At 40.7% G+C, this 16,945-nt stretch overlaps 1 protein-coding gene across 2 annotated transcripts in view; it reads left to right on the top strand.

Moving 5' to 3' along the window:
- Nucleotides 1-16,945, top strand: part of ctdp1 (CTD (carboxy-terminal domain, RNA polymerase II, polypeptide A) phosphatase, subunit 1) — a 110,792-nt gene that overhangs the window by 11,982 nt on the left and 81,865 nt on the right. The window contains exons 7-8 of one of the 2 annotated variants that reach the window (XM_034131124.1): nt 363-529; nt 11,884-12,897. In XM_034131124.1, the coding sequence (XP_033987015.1) occupies nt 363-529; nt 11,884-12,897 (1,181 nt within the window). Of the gene's footprint in view, nt 1-362; nt 530-11,880; nt 12,898-16,945 lie in introns of both variants that reach the window. The other variant, XM_034131123.1, reaches the window with a different exon arrangement.

Here is a 16,945-nt window from a genome sequence, read left to right as displayed (position 1 = left end):
GATATACACCTGAACATCAGCAGGAGAGGACTCTTTAAAGTAGAGACACTACATACTGATATACACCTGAACATCAGCAGGAGAGGACTCTTTAAAGTAGAGACACTACATACTGATATACACCTGAACATCAGCAGGAGAGGACTCTTTAAAGTAGAGACACTACATACTGATATGAACCTGAAAATGAGCAGAATATGTCCTCTTAAATGTAGACGAGCAGAAATGGTAGCATCATTTTTTTTCTCTGTCCGCTTCACTTATAAGAAAGTAATTGATTTTCAAATCTGCCACGTACAGATAAATAACAACCTTGCAGTGATTATAAACTCAGCTGTTTTGTGTTTTTTTCCCCCTGACAGGAATCTTTTCCCCTGTGGCGACTCCATGGTCTCTATAATCGACGACCGAGAGGACGTGTGGAAGTTCGCCCCTAACCTCATCACTGTGAAGAAGTACATCTACTTCCAGGGAACGGGGGATATCAACGCTCCCCCCGGGTCCAGGGAGGCTCAATTGGCAAAGAAAGGTCAGTGTGGCGGCTCAATTTCCAGCTCAGTTTGAGTCGCCGAGAGGCTAAGCTCGGCTATGAGCTGCGACGCGTTTTCAAAGAGAAAGTCCATATTGAAGTAAGATAGTTTGACCATATTTAATAAACAAAATCAAAATGACAGCACAAGCTCACCCTCTGTTATCCACACTCAACATGAAGCAGGTGACATATACACAAACCAAATTACCAGAAGTGCTCAACAAACAAATAAAAGTGACGTGAACAAATAATAATAGAGAGGCGAAGTCCCTCCCTTTCCGTGGACCTCATGGGACCTTATTTCGGAAAAATTATGTATTGGAAGTCAATGGGGAGAGAAAACTTATCTCTCAATCCCGTTTGAATTGTGCCACGAATTACACATGATGTTTGTCAATCTTAAAAAATAATTTCCATGTCAAAAAAAGTCACAGTTTGTCGTAAAACTGTTGAAATATAAGACTATGAAAAATACTCAACTAGAAAGACTACAAATCCCAGAGTCCCGGTCCCGCATGCTGGCTCTTAGGAACCGACTAACTCCCCTTGTGTGTATGTACAGCTCTCAACATGCCCAGACTTGGAGTGATTTTCACCTCTTTTAATACTTTCCGCCTCATTCTGAAAGAAAGAAGTGAAATGTGCCAACGTGACGGCCGTCTGGGTGTGTGGTGCGAGACGGGAGATGGAGTTCATTGAGCGGTTTCACACAAAGAAAAGTGTTACTTCACAGTTTTACGACACATTTTTATTTTTTTTACTTGCAAAATTATCTTTTAAATTGACAAACATCATATGTGTAATTCGTGGCACAATTCGGGATCGAAAGATAATCTTTCTCTCTCCATTGACTTCAATACATACTTTTTCAGAAATAAGGTCCCATGGAGCTCAACTGGAAAGGGAGGGACTTCACCTCTCTATAGTGCAAATAATGAGCTCAGGCTGAGTAGCATTTGGCTCCTCCAGTCAGTGCCCACAAACTTCTTTTGTAGGAAGACTCTGTGAGGACAAACTTTCCGTTTTCGGTTTATGCAACACTGAGGGTCTAAAGGGGCCAGCATGAACGGAACAGTTTCCAGTTCTGTGCACACTGCGCTTTGAAAGCCACTGTTAGCTTCCCTAATCTCTGCCTGCAGTTATGAGTTTATAGTGCAGAATGTCCCACAGTCCAGCTCATAGTTGGAAATAGAGGGACAGAGTTTACTGAACTGCATCTCACTGACACTCTGACATCAAGTGAAATGCAAAAAGAGGAAAAAAACGGTGGAAAATGTCAACGCAATGTATGAAGTTTAAATTGGGAATGCTGTTCATCAATCAATGTATTTCACCTAATATAATCTGTTTATTATTGTTCACTTAAAAAAACAAAATGTCTATACTGGTTAAGTTTAGTTTATTTGTTTATAGTGTTGTGGACAGTCCCCATTGATCAACGGTCACACAAAACATTAGCTTGAGCCAACATTGCTCATTTCCAGCTGTTGATCCCCGGCCAGATGATAACAGACACCTTTTTTTAAATCACAATATGTAACCCAATTCCTCCTATCTGTCTTATCTATCCTATATACTTCCCTGCCATTCAAAATCCAAAGTATTGCTTTTTCAAATACTCATTTATTCCATGCATCTTTATTGACTGACGTGCTGTATATGTATATATATATATATATATATATATATATATATATATATATATATATATATATATATACATATATACTCAATAGAAGCAGAGTTTCCGTTAGAATCTTTTTTTGCCGGTCAACATGTCCGTTAAATTTGAAATCTTCTGGACAAAATGAGAACAGTGCCGGTCAAAGGTCTTCTTTGTTATGTATTGAGCTTTAAAACAAATTGATATGATTCGATATTAAACAAACTAATTATAGTAGATTAACTACATTATTCAAAAGTGTTCAGTAACTTATAATAACACGGGAATAATAAACGGAGCGCTCTCTCTCTCCTGACAGCCCGCCAGTATCATGCAGCTCGCGGATCCAGTAATGAGTGACCCGACAGTAAAACTAAACATATCTATAACTAGTTTAGGTAGTTTGAGAGGTAACTAAAATAGCTACGTGTGATTTTCTAACCTGAAGTGTGTGTTGCTCCGCTCACCGCTGCAGGTGATCATGCAGAGCTGCGTGTCGACTCGTCAGCAGCAGCTGATCTCTCTCTCTCGTCAGATTTCACTCACGTTTATGTCCATATCGATCAGATCTAGCTAGTTCTAGCTAATGATATGACTACCTGCTTATTAAAAGACACCTCAACAATAAGCGTCGCTATGCAACCGGGTGAGGCCGCAAAGTATAGCGCAGCATTATGCATTTGTTTACATGCCCACCGGAACCCCGAGGCATTACCAACAGATCAACGCACAATCAACCCATACAGGACATCTCTTTCTCCACGTGTTAGACATTAGAATTGACTATTCTTGTCTGTCACATACCCTTCTTGTCTGTCACATGCTCTTCTTGTCTGTCACATACTCTTCTTGTCTGTCACATACTCTTCTTGTCTGTCACATACTCTTCTTGTCTGTCACATACTCTTCTTGTCTGTCACATACTCTTCTTGTCCGTCACATACTCTTCTTGTCTGTCACATACTCTTCTTGTCTGTCACATACTCTTCTTGTCTGTCACATACTCTTCTTGTCCGTCACATACTATTCTTGTCTGTCACATACTCTTCTTGTCTGTCACATGTAACGGAAACTCTGTATAGAAGGTTTAAATGATGGCTCTATTAGGCGCCTCCGTCACATGGCGTATTAAAGAGAGTCAGTGAGGCCCAATTCCAAATCACACCCTACCCACTCCCCCTCCGTGACGAAGTGACACTCGCAGCTCAACAAGGCTCCCTCCTGTCAGATGGAGGGAGTAAATACAGCGGCAAGCTTTGGGACAAACTCCCCTCTCTCCGGCAGAAACAGGAAATGCCGTCACTGTATGTAACAACGGTTTCAAATCAGCATCTCTTTGACAAAACATTTAAATTAATAACTCAAATAAAACTCCAAACATCTTTTTTGTAAAGCTCTTTTAGTTTTAAACCTGATGTTTATAAGCTTCGTAGTTTTTGTAACAGTCTGTAAATATAGGGGGGAGGGGGAGTGGGAGGGGGAGGGGGGAGGATTGGAATTGGGCCAGAGTGTGTCATACTACCCCGCAATTCAAAACCCAACATATTGCTTTTTCAAATACTCATTTATTCCATATCTACACTGGTTTTAGAAATGAAAGAATAAATCTGAACGAATCAATGCATGAAGAAAACCCTGCACACTGCTGTTAGAAAACAACTATTTATTTAAAACGATATTTTGATTGTTTTTTTGACCTTTTACACATTTCTTTCTATTGCAGACAGAACCCTCTCCTTGCTTTAATGTTATTAATATAGATGACGCAGTTATGTATCACAATATCTCAGTATAGTATTCCATTAAAAGACGACACATTACCATAGTGCAGGGGTGTCAAACTCAATTTCATCACGGGCCACATCAGCATTATGGTTGCACTCAAAGGGCCGGTTGTAACTTTGAGACTATATAAAAATACATAATATGCTTAATAATGTATGTATTATTATATTACAATATTGCCTCTGCATTGGATTATCATCGGATAGGGTAATAACTTCATAATTAACTACGTCTGAAAGCAGAAGTCTAGGGCAAATAATTGCAAGTCTCTTCAGTAAGAATGTCACAAAATGATTTAAAAAGAAAGGCGAAATTCTGGCAAAACAAAAAAAAATAAGTGACATTTTGAAAAAAAAAATCTAATTCTGAGAAAAAGGAAAATTCTAAGAAAAAAAGCATATTTTGAAAAAAAAAGACAAATTCTGAGAAAAAAAGTCACATTTGAGATGCATTGTGGGACATGTAGTTTATGGGCAACGTGCTTCTGTAAAGTAGCATGTAACCGTATAATAAACATATTATATTCTTTGCAAGCTCTTGTGGGGCCACATGAAATGAAGTCGCGGGCCGGATTTGGCCCCCGGGCCTTGAGTTTGACACCCCTGCTATAGTGGATAGTGTAGATATGAGTACATTTTTAACAAGGCACTACAAATCTGTCTTTTATAAATACATGTGGCTACACATCGACATCATCTAAAACAAACCTAAAAGTGCCCTGTGGGGTTTTGCTAAAGTAATGGTCTTCTCCCTCAATGCCTGTGTTGTACAGTAATGTGTAAGCATACTTAAATACATTTTAAAAACGACAGAACGGCTCTAAACATTATTCAGAAGTATTCCATGCATCTTTATTGACTGACGTGCTGTATGTAGAAGATATAAATGATGTCTCTATTAGGCGCCTGTGTCACATGGTGCATTACAGAGAGTCAGTGAGGCGGCAGTGAACAGTCATCAACACTGTGTCACTGTGCAGCCAGCATGCTGAGTTACATGATGAGCCCACACACCTCTCATCATGAATCAAACGCGCCGTGTTATAGAGTGAAGCCTCCCATACTTCCACCTCTGTACGTCCCTCTGAGTTGGACTCGCAGTGTTGTTCTCTTCATTATCATGCTGCCCTTTCTGCTTGGAATAATACAGAAGGAGCTGAAACTGTCCGATTGGATCACTATGGGGGAATTCAAGTCCATCTTAAAGGACAGAGAAAAATAATCCATTGGTCGATTGCTATATCCCATAATTGAAGTCGTTTTAAATTGTGCCATTTTTTTACGATTTATAATAGTTTCTTTTATTTGCATATTGACTGTGTCTCTTCATTATTATTTGGTCTGTAAGAACAGCGTCTGAGGGCTTCTTAACATTTAACAACCTATGAATGTGTCATACCCACTTAACGGGAAGAAACTCGGCTATCAGACGATATGAACAATTTTTACCGAAACAAAACAAGTCTAACGCAGAGCCTCTGAATTAGCCCTGAGCGAAGAAATGCTAAAGCACTTAGCACAGAACTCACGGTATACTTTATTACTTATCGGATCTGCACAAGATATCAGATTTAAAGCTGAGATTCCACAGATTCTAGCGGTATTAGTATCACCACTGTGCGATTAAAACTCAGGGCAGCGAAGGCAAACCCAGACAACACACCACGTAGCTTTACGGAGCCAAAACGGCAAATATGTCTTACCTTTGCTGTTTTTCTGATCAAAAGTCGTGTTCAATGGCATTAAAACGATCAAAACGTTGCTGAAGGTTAATCCAATGTCTCTGTGTCACTTTGAAATGATTACTGATAATCCATCTTCATATTTATGGCTATAACCTAGTTTTCAGTTTTCAGTTTTCAGAGCGTAACATAGCTTTCGGTTTGGGCAAGCTGCGTGCGCATCACTCTCACTCCTTATTTGGTAACGTGTAGGTGGATTTAGGAACTTCCCTTCGATCCTATTGGCTCTAACGGTTCAAAAGAGGTGTCAATCATCAAAATCGACCAATGGGTTCCAGAGATATGGAAAATGCACCCAAATGACCCCAGAAGTGTTTTTCTTTTTCTAAACCTCTCTAAAAAGTTAAAATGTCACTTGTTTTGCATCAATCTTGATACAGGGTACTTATTATATGTTGTACTTTGGATTCCTAAAGCTTTTAGTCTACCATCCCATCATTCAAGGGTGGTTTTCACTTTAAGTCATGGTTTATTTTTTGGACGGACACTATAATTTACATTTTTTTACTATGTTCAATCTGAATTTACTTTAAAATAAAAAACATCTATATTGATTCTGACTTTTCTACATCCAACTCACAGGTTTATCATTGCTTTGAGAAAAAAGATTATTAATGTACCCCTTTTAGAAGTGAAGTTATAGTCATTTGTTCTGGGCATGTCATTTTCGAGCCTGAGGCCTGAAAAACAGGCTCAGGGGTTAATTGGTTAAGACCAAAACTTCCTTACTTGCCTGAAATCAGCACTAATTAGAGGGTTATTGAGGTTAAAACTCTCATGGCTATTACTTGCAGAATATGGGCATGTAGAATAAGGCATTAATAAGTGTTTTATAATTAAGCAATAGCTCACGACAGGCCGTGGTATATGCTCATTATATCACAGCTAAGGGGCGTGGTTCGGCCCGATGCGAAGCGGAGGGCCGAACCACGCCCCTTAGCTGTGATATAATGAGCATATATCACGGCCTGAAGTGAGCTATTGCTTTTATAAAACGGTTACCAAGTGTGGCAATATGAATGAAAATTACACACTCTAATTTAAATAGTTGTTATTATTAAATAATGATGTTCAAAATAAAATAGTCCCTCTGTTGCCTTCTGCACAAAACATAGTGCGAGGTGGTTGCTATGCAACAACACTAACAACAGCTAGCGAACATATTAGACAGAGAGCGTTGATCCATTATTTGGCTATTTATTTACATTAATGTGTATGTTGCCGTTTATTGTGCAGCCACTGAAAAACTGTCCAGCATCAGTAGCATGGCTTACGTGGTTACTTGTATAGGCTGAGGTTGTTCGAGGCTGTTGCTTGGTGTGGCGAGAATATTGCTCCACTTGCTCCGGTCCCCGAGATTCGGCTTCCAGTAGCTCTGGAGAGAGCTTTTGCACCTGTGGCCACTAACGGTCATAATTTCTCTGCTTTGCTTCAAGACCCGCATCAGAAAGCTTTTGAATGGTGATACTTTTCCAGTTGGTCGACCTGCTCTTCACGTAGATCTACATGTCGTCGTTTAGGTGCTTTTTGTTCTGGAGATAGGCACTCCTCAATCCACTCCTCCATAGTAAGACCCCCCCCCCCCCCCCCCTCGAAGTTAATCTTAAATGTTTTTGCGGACCTTTTGATTACAGATCTGAAAACATCGTTGCTTGCTTTAAAAGTAGCACAATTCATTATGTCAAACATTGGAAAGTATCTAGATGTCCCTGCCCTAATGCCAAAGGAACTGCACACTGAATATGTTTGTGCCGTTTGATGTCTATGTCTGGACCGTTGCGTAAAAAGGGGGGTTTCTGCCCCGTTACTTCTCCGCTGCTTTCTTGTTCCAGTTTGAAAAGCAAACTGCCTGCAGTTTGCTTTTCAGCCCAACTGTATACTGTTTATCTCAGACGCGGAGGGATACTGACTTGTTGTGAAAAGTAACTTACAATTCTACCCGTGGTATACGCTCAGTATACCACGGCTAAGAACCAATCAGATTGCTTGATTTTACTTGTCCGTTTTATAATGACTAATAAAGAGCCAATATACTCCTAATATGCATGTTAACTATGAACAACTAGTTGATGGTGAATTTGTGTACCTTAAAATAAAGTGTTACCATGTTTTGTTTTAAATTAACTGCCATGTGTGGAATAAACAAATACAATTGAAAAACAATTGTAAATGATCAGAGCAGGAAACAAGCTGCTTGGAGCCAGGCAGTGAATCTCCTTAGAGACCTTTTTGTAGGACCTTCTCATTTACACCCACTCTCAGGCTGTCTCATCAATTAGTGAGAAGTCGTGGTCGTGCTGATTACATGTTATAATAACAGCTGCCAGTCTCAGCAAGGGGCCTTCTATTGATGCATAAAATACATCTTTGCACTTGGTTTCTTTCTGTAAATACAGAAGCGCATCACTGCAGCGTAGCTCCATGCTGTCGGCAAGATCTAAAGAGCGATGCAGCCGTGCAAATATTTGTTTACATTTTTATAATTGCATGAAACAAGACATTTTCAGAAGTCTTGTGTGCAGTTAACTCCAGATGTTCAAGTGAATGTTTAGTACGCATACACAACTAGCTACCGGTATATCAAAAACTACCATGTAGATTGTCAGCTCCTCTTGAGTAGACTTAATTAGATACAACTCTATTGTCCTTACATTGTACAAGTACCTAGACAACGAAATGCAAGTAGCATCTAACCAGGAGTGCACAAAGAAGCAGTGACGTGTAATATATAGTTTAATATAAGAATCTACGCATGACCGATGTAAAGACGATAGTAAAAAGATATTGAGATGCTGCAAACAATGCACGTCTAACAGATTACTCCTCTAATTATTATTATTATTATTACAGCTAGGGATGTCCCGATCACCTTTTTTTGCTCCCGATCCGATTCCGATCATTTGATTTTGACAATCTGCCGATACCGATTTTTCCCGATCCGATCTTTATGCAATGCATTAAGAGAAAAAAAAGGTAACAGATAACGGCTGGTCATCCAACGCGATGAATTCAGCTATCTTGGCTGTTATTGTTTTGGCCTTTTCACTGTTCTGGGGCAGTTTCTCTTTCCTTTTAAAAGTCTCTGAAAGTGTCGGTTGTTTCAGTGCCGTTACCTGAGTGGCCGCTGTGTACTCGTCGTGTTGTTGTTGGTGTTTGTATTAGATTGGTCGTGTTGAACGTAGCTCTGTTCTTTCCACCACGCGGAACCTCCGCCTTGCAAACATTGCATCTGGCTGTTACACTGCCTTTGCTTTCAATTTTATAATACTTCCAAACTCCTGACATTTTCTCTGTCCCGACTCCCGAGGCACCAGCTGAACGAAGCCTCTTGTTAGCTTACTGCTACTATTAGACACTGCGCCCACTCTGTTGCCAGATTTGAGAGAAATAAGCAACCAGGTCGATGAAAACAAGCCCAAAAGAAGCAACACATACATGATGTTGTGTCATTTTAAACCAAAACTAAGGCCTCAGGATGACTTTAAGACGTGAACATGGTCATTTTTGTTTTGTAACATTAAATAAAATAATACAAATATTTTATAAAAAAAAAAAAAAAAAAATCCCGATCCCCGATATTTTCCTCCCGATTCCGATCTTTTGAAAATCACGTGATCGGCTCCGATCCCCGATCACGTGATCGGATCGGGACATCTCTAATTACAGCCCTTTCCTATCCATCCAGCCATGTAGCAACACTACTCTTATTATCACTGATGGAATAGTTTATCTAGTACCTAATACTTTTCATCTTACTATATTAAAATGGAACGATGCTTTCCTCCAAGCACCTTCATTCTGATTGACAAGTTTGACTTTTTCAGTATTTGTACCTCCACACGTCTCATGGATTAGAGTTGGCTACAGAATTTTAAATCCTCGCTAAAATAGTATCACATGCACTGGAATGACTCGCTGTACCCAGAGGACTCAGATTTGCCTTAGAGGGAGATTTCTGCAGAGTTTTCTGCCAACATGAGCATTTCTTCCCGAGTCTGGGTTATCCTCCGGGAACAGAAACTACTAGTGTGAAATGATAGGAAGGTTATTACTAAAAGGTTTATAATCACAGGGTTACAGACCCTCAAGTATCTATTGATGCGATAAAGTACATCGTGAAGAGGGCCATAACCTTTACTGCTAGCAAGGTTGTCACAAACTAAACTTTGCTTAAAGAAAACCACAAAAAAAAGGGATTGCCTATGATCTAACTGGATATGGGATGCAGATTTGTACTTTTTATGTTGTGACTTTGCAAAATCAGTCTTATATTACCATTATAGGTCAGTGGGGGTAAAGATTATTTAGTATTGGGACCCCAAAACTAACAAAGAGTAGTTACAGGTGACACAAAAGGGACATTAGGTGTTATTTGTAAAAGCAAACTTACGAAAAAGTGCATTTTAAGTGGTTAATGAAGTCCTATAAACTATGTTAATATGAAAATATTCTGGGATTAATGAAGTTTGACTGATTCTCAAATACCTTTTCATTTAGATATATTTATCCAGGTGAAAATTATTTCATTGTCATTTGTCTAATATTGAACCCTTTGGCGCTCCATTAGTGTCAGGATGGGGATTATCTGATTAGGCCTGCTTTGCTCCAGAATCCTTTAAACTGTAGCTGTTACTAGGGGTGCTCCGATCGATCGGCCGCCGATATTCACTCTCTGCCGATCGATTGGTGCTCTCTATAAAGGCCGATCGTGAGAGCCGATCACATGATGTAAAATACATGACACTGTTCTCTGTGCGCGGCAAAACAAGCTCGCCAAAATGGCTTCACCACTCTGGCAGTATTTTTAGGTGTCCGAAAATGACAGTAAAATAGCGGTAAGCAACGTGTGTGAAGCAGAAATCCTGCAGCTCCACCCGCTGTGACGGACCGGTGAGCGGAGCGAAACACACACTAATGGCGCATTTCCACTACAGCGCGGAGCTCGCTTTAAGCGTGCTGTGTCGTGCCATGCCCGTTTTTGGTTGCGCTTCCACTAGGCCTAGTCACGGCCCGGCCCGGCCCTCTTTTCTGGCCCGACAAAATTGTGGTTCTATCGGGGCCAACAAACAGGGCTGAGTCGGGCTGAGTATGCTAAACTAGAGAGAGGAGCGCTGGCAAGGGGGCTACAACAAGATGGACATATTTGACCGTGATTTAATTGTAATACACGTTTCTAAATGATGAAGTAACAACATACTGATACCGGTTAGTAAAAACCATGAATTAATGCTTTGTCAAGTCTGCAGACAGACGGCAGGCGAAAAACCTTTTGAAATGCGTGTTTTTCTAGATGGAGATTGGCTAAGCTAACGCAGTATATGCTCCGACCGTCCACACTCACAACAACGGCCTATACAGACATAAATAAAGCAGCGACTGTATTCACCATGACACAGGCAGTCTGTGGTTTGTACTTGTTTAACTTTTGTCTAGTTTCTGAACATATATAAGGAGCTGTGAGCTCTGAGTGCTAACAGCTAACGGCTGTGTTGTTTTTCTGGAGTTCTCATTGAAGATGACGTCACGGCTCCGCCTACACTGCGTTACTATAGTAACTACCCCAGTTCCTAAACTGTAATGGAAGCGCAGCATGAAGTGAGTCGGCCCTGTTAAGGCCCAACGCGGCCAAGCCGTACCGAGCGTGGCCGAGGCCGACCGTGTAGTGGAAATGCGCCATAAGAGATAGACCTAACACACTTAGCTATTTGATCTACCTCTGGAACAAGCTAAACTAGTTATACATATATTTATTCTTCACTGTCGGGTCACTCATTACTGGATCAGTGAGCTGCATGAGACGGATAGGAACCGGCTGTCAGGGGAGGGAGAGAGGAAAAGAGAGCGCCTCCGCTAATTTCTCCCGTGTTATTTTCCAAAGTTAATGTAAACTTGAATAATGTCTTCATTTGAATGTAATAATGATGTTGGTTGTTGTAGCGCCAGTGAATGAGCATTAACTGAGTTTTAAACATCACTTTAAATGGAAGATCCCCATAGGCCCCGCCCACTCGATCGGATCGGCGATCGGTATTGGCCGATACTGATTCCGGCGATCGGCCCCAAAATTGGCGATCGGAGCATCCCTAGCTGTTACTCATAAAATAGCTTTTGAAGCGTGTTTCTCTGAATGTTTTGTAATAACTTTTGTCTTGTTTCCAGCAGGAGGTGCGTCAAGTCGATCGGCGGAGAGCACAGAAGGGACTCTTGGTGCCGAAGAACAGAATAACGGACCCAGGAAAAAGACGAAAGACCAAAGCATTTCTGTCAAGGAAGAGTCCACAACACCTCAGGAAGTTCCCACAAATGAACGGACACATCCCAAAGAGGTTGTGGAGGACGAGTCAGGGAAAGTTAAAGGGTCGGAGACTGACGCAGAGTCGAGGGAAACTCAGGTTAGCGACGGTACAAATGTCAAGGAAGATGATAGCAACAGGACATTGGTTACAAAAGAGCTGAAGGAGAGTTCAAACTCATCAGTGCCGACCCATGAGTCTAATAACTTGGACTTTGACCTTTCCAGTGACAGTGACAATGACTCCGTAACCAACAAGCCTTCCACACCAGAGAGTGAGAGTGAAGGCAAGACGAATAAGAAATCTGAAGAGGTCAAGAAAGACCATGGAGAAGGGGCGAAGGAAGTGGAAAGTAACAGTAAAAGTGAAGGAGAAACCGGTTCTGAATCTGCAGAACCTTCAGGAGTTCTTCCACCAGACCCTGAGTTGGGAAATGGCTGCCCCGATAAAAGTGAACCAGAGACCGAGTCCCAGAACAGCGAACAATCCGGAGTCACAATGGGAGAAGAGCTGCTCGACCAGAGTATGGAGGACGAGGAGGAAGAAGATGAAGAAGAAACCGATATCGACCAGGACGATCACTTGATCTACCTGGAGGAAGTTCTGGAAAGGATCCACGGCGAATACTACACAAGATACGAAGCCTACCTGAAGAAGGAGGGATCTGAAACGCCGGATATGCGCAAGATTGCCCCAGAGTTGAAAAGTAAAACACTGGAGGGAACGACGATAGTGTTCAGTGGACTCTACCCGACAAACTACCCGATGGAGAGGACCAGAGAGCACTACCACGCCAAAGCACTGGGGGCGAAGATCGGAAAACATCTGGTTCTGAACGCCCAAGATCCCAATCGGACGACTCATCTCATCGCAGCGAGAGCCGGTATGTAGATATGTGTGTTTGTTGTTGAACAGGCAGTGGTAGCATTATCAAGGTCAAATTTAACAATGAATTAGATTCAACTTTATTGTCATTGTGCAAAGCACAGGTACAAGCCAATGAAATGCAGTTAGTATCCAACCGGAAATGCAAGTTGTGCTAAATATAAATAAATACAAGGTGCATATTATACAAACTGACAATACAGGGAGGGAGCATTGAATGAGCAAAACATCTACAATATACAGATGTAAGTATTGACCCCTTTGGTAAAAAGTGTACTCCGATAACACATTATAATAGCATATTATCAATAAGTAAAGTCCCCTATGGGCTTTGCTGTTGAACGGGCATACAGTGGTAGCATTATTATTTATTTTTTTACTTTATTTTAATTTGTCTTAAACAACACATACAGTGCAGTGTTTCCCCTAGGTTGATTGCTTTGGGGGGCTGCTGCCTGAGCGGGGGGTGCTGCCTGAGCAGGGGGGGCAGGCATTGGGATATTTTTTTTTAAAAATCCTCTGGAGCAGAGAAGAGCGTGGATTATTGTTATTGATTAATGCATCAGTGTTTCTTAGGATCAAAAACACTAAACTCACAACTTAAAATGAAAGTTTAGTTTATGTAATAAAAGAGCACATGTTCAATGTGAAAAGTGACAGTAGATATAGATTAGTTGCAATTTGGTGCTATATATATATATATATATATATATATATATATATATATATATATATATATATATATATATATATAAAAAAAAAAAAAAAAATTATTAAAAAAAAGAAAATTATATATTATTTTTTAAACGCCTTCAATTTCAGGGGGGGGGGCGGGGCTCCGTCGGCGGGGCGCAGCGCCCCTCCAAGACAATGGTAGGGGAAACACTGCAGTGTCAAAGACAAACAAAAACAGGTGTGCAGGTTGTCAATTTTTTTTGGACAACCCCCCCTACAGAATAATACAAGATTAATAGTACAAACACATTTAACATGATAGACAAACATATGGTTCAAATCACAGCACAGCACAACAACAACAACAAAAAAAACACATAAAAAGGTTGAGATAAATGTTAGACATGGTTGACTATAGTAAATCTGTATCAATGTAACAATGAATTGAGCCTTTTGGTCTACAATGTACTCAAATAACACATTATAATAGAATTTTGGTTGATTTTTAAGTTGACATAATATCAATAAGTGAAGTCCCAGTGGTAGTATTGTCAATGTCAAATGTAACAATGAATTGACCCTTTTAAACCTTGGTTGGTATTATTGCCGCTACTCGAAGCAATTATAGTTTTGAGACTTAGGCCCCATTTATACGGGAATGCAAACGCAAAAGAAACAAACCGAATTCGATATCAAAAAAGTCACACGGATACGGCTCAATAAACGTGTCCCTTCACACGAGACCGCTGGAGACGCTGTAGTACATATGCCGGGCCTGTAAGTGGCGCTGTACTTCCGCCACAAAATACACCAAAAGCACAGAAGAAGACCCCCCGAGCATGGTTGCCATGGTTGCCCTTCTGTTTATTCTCCGCGGTGGATTTAGGGACATGTAGTTCATGTAGTTCTCCATGTCCACTTGTTGCTGATGGTTGTGGTAGAGGAGCTGTAGATTTTGCACTAACATCAGTAGCATGGTCAGTAGCATGGTCAGTAGCTACTGACCATGCTACTGACCATGCTACTGACCATGCTACTGACCATGCTACTGACCATGCTACTGACCATGCTACTGACCATGCTACAGCAGTGAGCAGCAGAGGTGGGGAGATGCGGGGCTATGGCTTCATCGTTGTCAGGAAAATGATCGTATAGGACGTACACACGGACCGCTTGGCCCCCCAGAGCGTTCCGACCGCATATCTATCCACCTTGGGACCCGGTATCGTTTGAGGGGTCCGTTTCCGCGGTTCCATTACGGCCTCGTGTAAACGAACGGGCATACGAAAGAGTAGCGGATACAACCCGTTTCGTTCCCGTGTAAACAGCACCTAACTGAAACTGGATTTGGACGATTGATTTTGATATTGAGAAACTTTTTCTGACCTGCAAATATAGTTTGGGCAGTTTCTTTTAGAAGCTATGTGCTAGAACCTTTTGTAATTGGTGCAAGCCATGCTTTGCTAATGAGGCTCGAATTCAAGAAAGGTCATTGACAGCTTGTTTAAATGCCGGGGTTTCTGACATATTGGCAAATGTATGCGTTTGAACCATTGTCAAAACTCTAAATGAGCAGAGATAATTGAGATTGAATGTCATCACAATTATTGTATCTCAGAGGTTAGACATTTCCAGTGTCATGAGCTGTCGTTAACATATAAAAAGCAAGGTCTACAAACTGTAGGGACGTTAGTTAAATTAATGGCATCTCTGGAACAGCAACAATAGATAATGATTAGTTTGCTGGAACACCGGGGACACATATTCATGTATAAAAGACGTACAAAAGTGCATTTTGCATGATAGGTCCCCTTTAAGAGAGGTCTGCACACTGGTGTCAAAAAATGGATTTATGCAGCTTCAAAAATGAATGTTTCAAATTGATTACTTCCCTGAGACCGCTCCTTCCTCCTGTAATTAGAGCCAATTGATTGACAGAAACACAGTTCGCTGCTTTCTGACATTACAGAAGCATGAACGCTGGAGGCTGTTTGTGATTTTCTCCACAGATGGGAAGGGATTTCTATTAAAAAAGCTGGTCAAATATGTATTCTTAGGAGGCCTGTTTTGCACAAAGAAGACCCATGTGGAAAGTAATTGACTGCCTTGAGTAAACCTGTTTTTAAAAGAGGTTGAACGTCCTTAAGGGTCCTTATTTAAATCAGAATGTAAACTTTAATCCCATATTTACATTTATATTTGTCACGTTTTCTTTCAGCAAAATCGTTATTTTCATAGTGGTACTAGAAAGTGGTTCAGTGGGCAATATTCCAATGTTTTTTTAATTGAAATACAAACAATTTAACCTAATTTTTCATTGATGCAAGCAATATTTAAATAAAAAAGCTTAATGAAAACAGTTTTGGATATAGTTTATTTTAAGATCTGAAAAGCTTACTGTAATTCTACTTTAAATGCAGTCAGAAAATGCCCAAAGTATTTTAATGCAATTTGAATTATTGCACTTTGTTCACATTATAACAGCATTTTGGTTAATTTTTAAGTTGGCATATTATCAATTAGTAAAGTCCCCTATATGGGCTGTCCTGTTCTAAGGAATATTACTATCATCCCAGCTGCAGTCATGATACGTGATCTAGTCATTAACAAGATAATAACACCACAACAAAAGACCTCATCCCCGTGGGAGCAACCTGCTAAGAAAAAAGCTATTTTAATCCAAAACAGGATTCACGCCGGCGTTGCTTCCAAACTCGAGCTTATCTTCGGCAAACAAGCACAGGAAGTGGCACTGTTGCCGTGGGAGACGCCCCGCTGTGAGCAGCACTTGGCAATCAGTCGTCTTGTTCATCACAACGAGAGGAAAATCAGCCAAACGTGGAACAAGAGCAACGTGAGCAATAGGTCACGTAATCTGGGGAGTGGGGAGAGATGCTGAGAATAGATGGTTTCAGAACCGGGTGTTTGACAGGAATTCACCTTGTCCGTTTCACTCTTAAGATTTATGTATATATACAGATATAATACAGCTTTAAAAAAGGTTTTGGTGGACACATTTGAGCATATTTAGTGCTTAATTAATATAAAAGGGTTGGCTAAGAGGTGGAGTTATTTACTGCTCTGTAATTATTAGGGATGCTCCGATCGCCAATTTTGGGGCCGATCGCCGGAATCAGTATCGGCCGATACCGATCGAGTGGGCGGGGCCTATGGGGATCTTCCATTTTTAAAGTGATGTTTAAAACTCAGTTAATGCTCATTCCCTGAAGCTTCCACAAACAACAACCAACATAATTATTACATTCAAATGAAGACATTATTCAAGTTTACACTAACTTTGGATAATAACACGGGAGAAATGAGAGGAAGCACTCTCTTTTTCTCTCTCTCTCTCTCTCTCTCTCTCTCTC

This window comes from Trematomus bernacchii, unplaced genomic scaffold (genome assembly GCF_902827165.1).
Source record: "Trematomus bernacchii unplaced genomic scaffold, fTreBer1.1, whole genome shotgun sequence".
Lineage (NCBI taxonomy): Eukaryota > Metazoa > Chordata > Actinopteri > Perciformes > Nototheniidae > Trematomus > Trematomus bernacchii.
The sequence above is the reverse complement of the archived record's forward strand: the minus strand, read 5'-3'. Positions and strand labels throughout refer to the sequence as shown.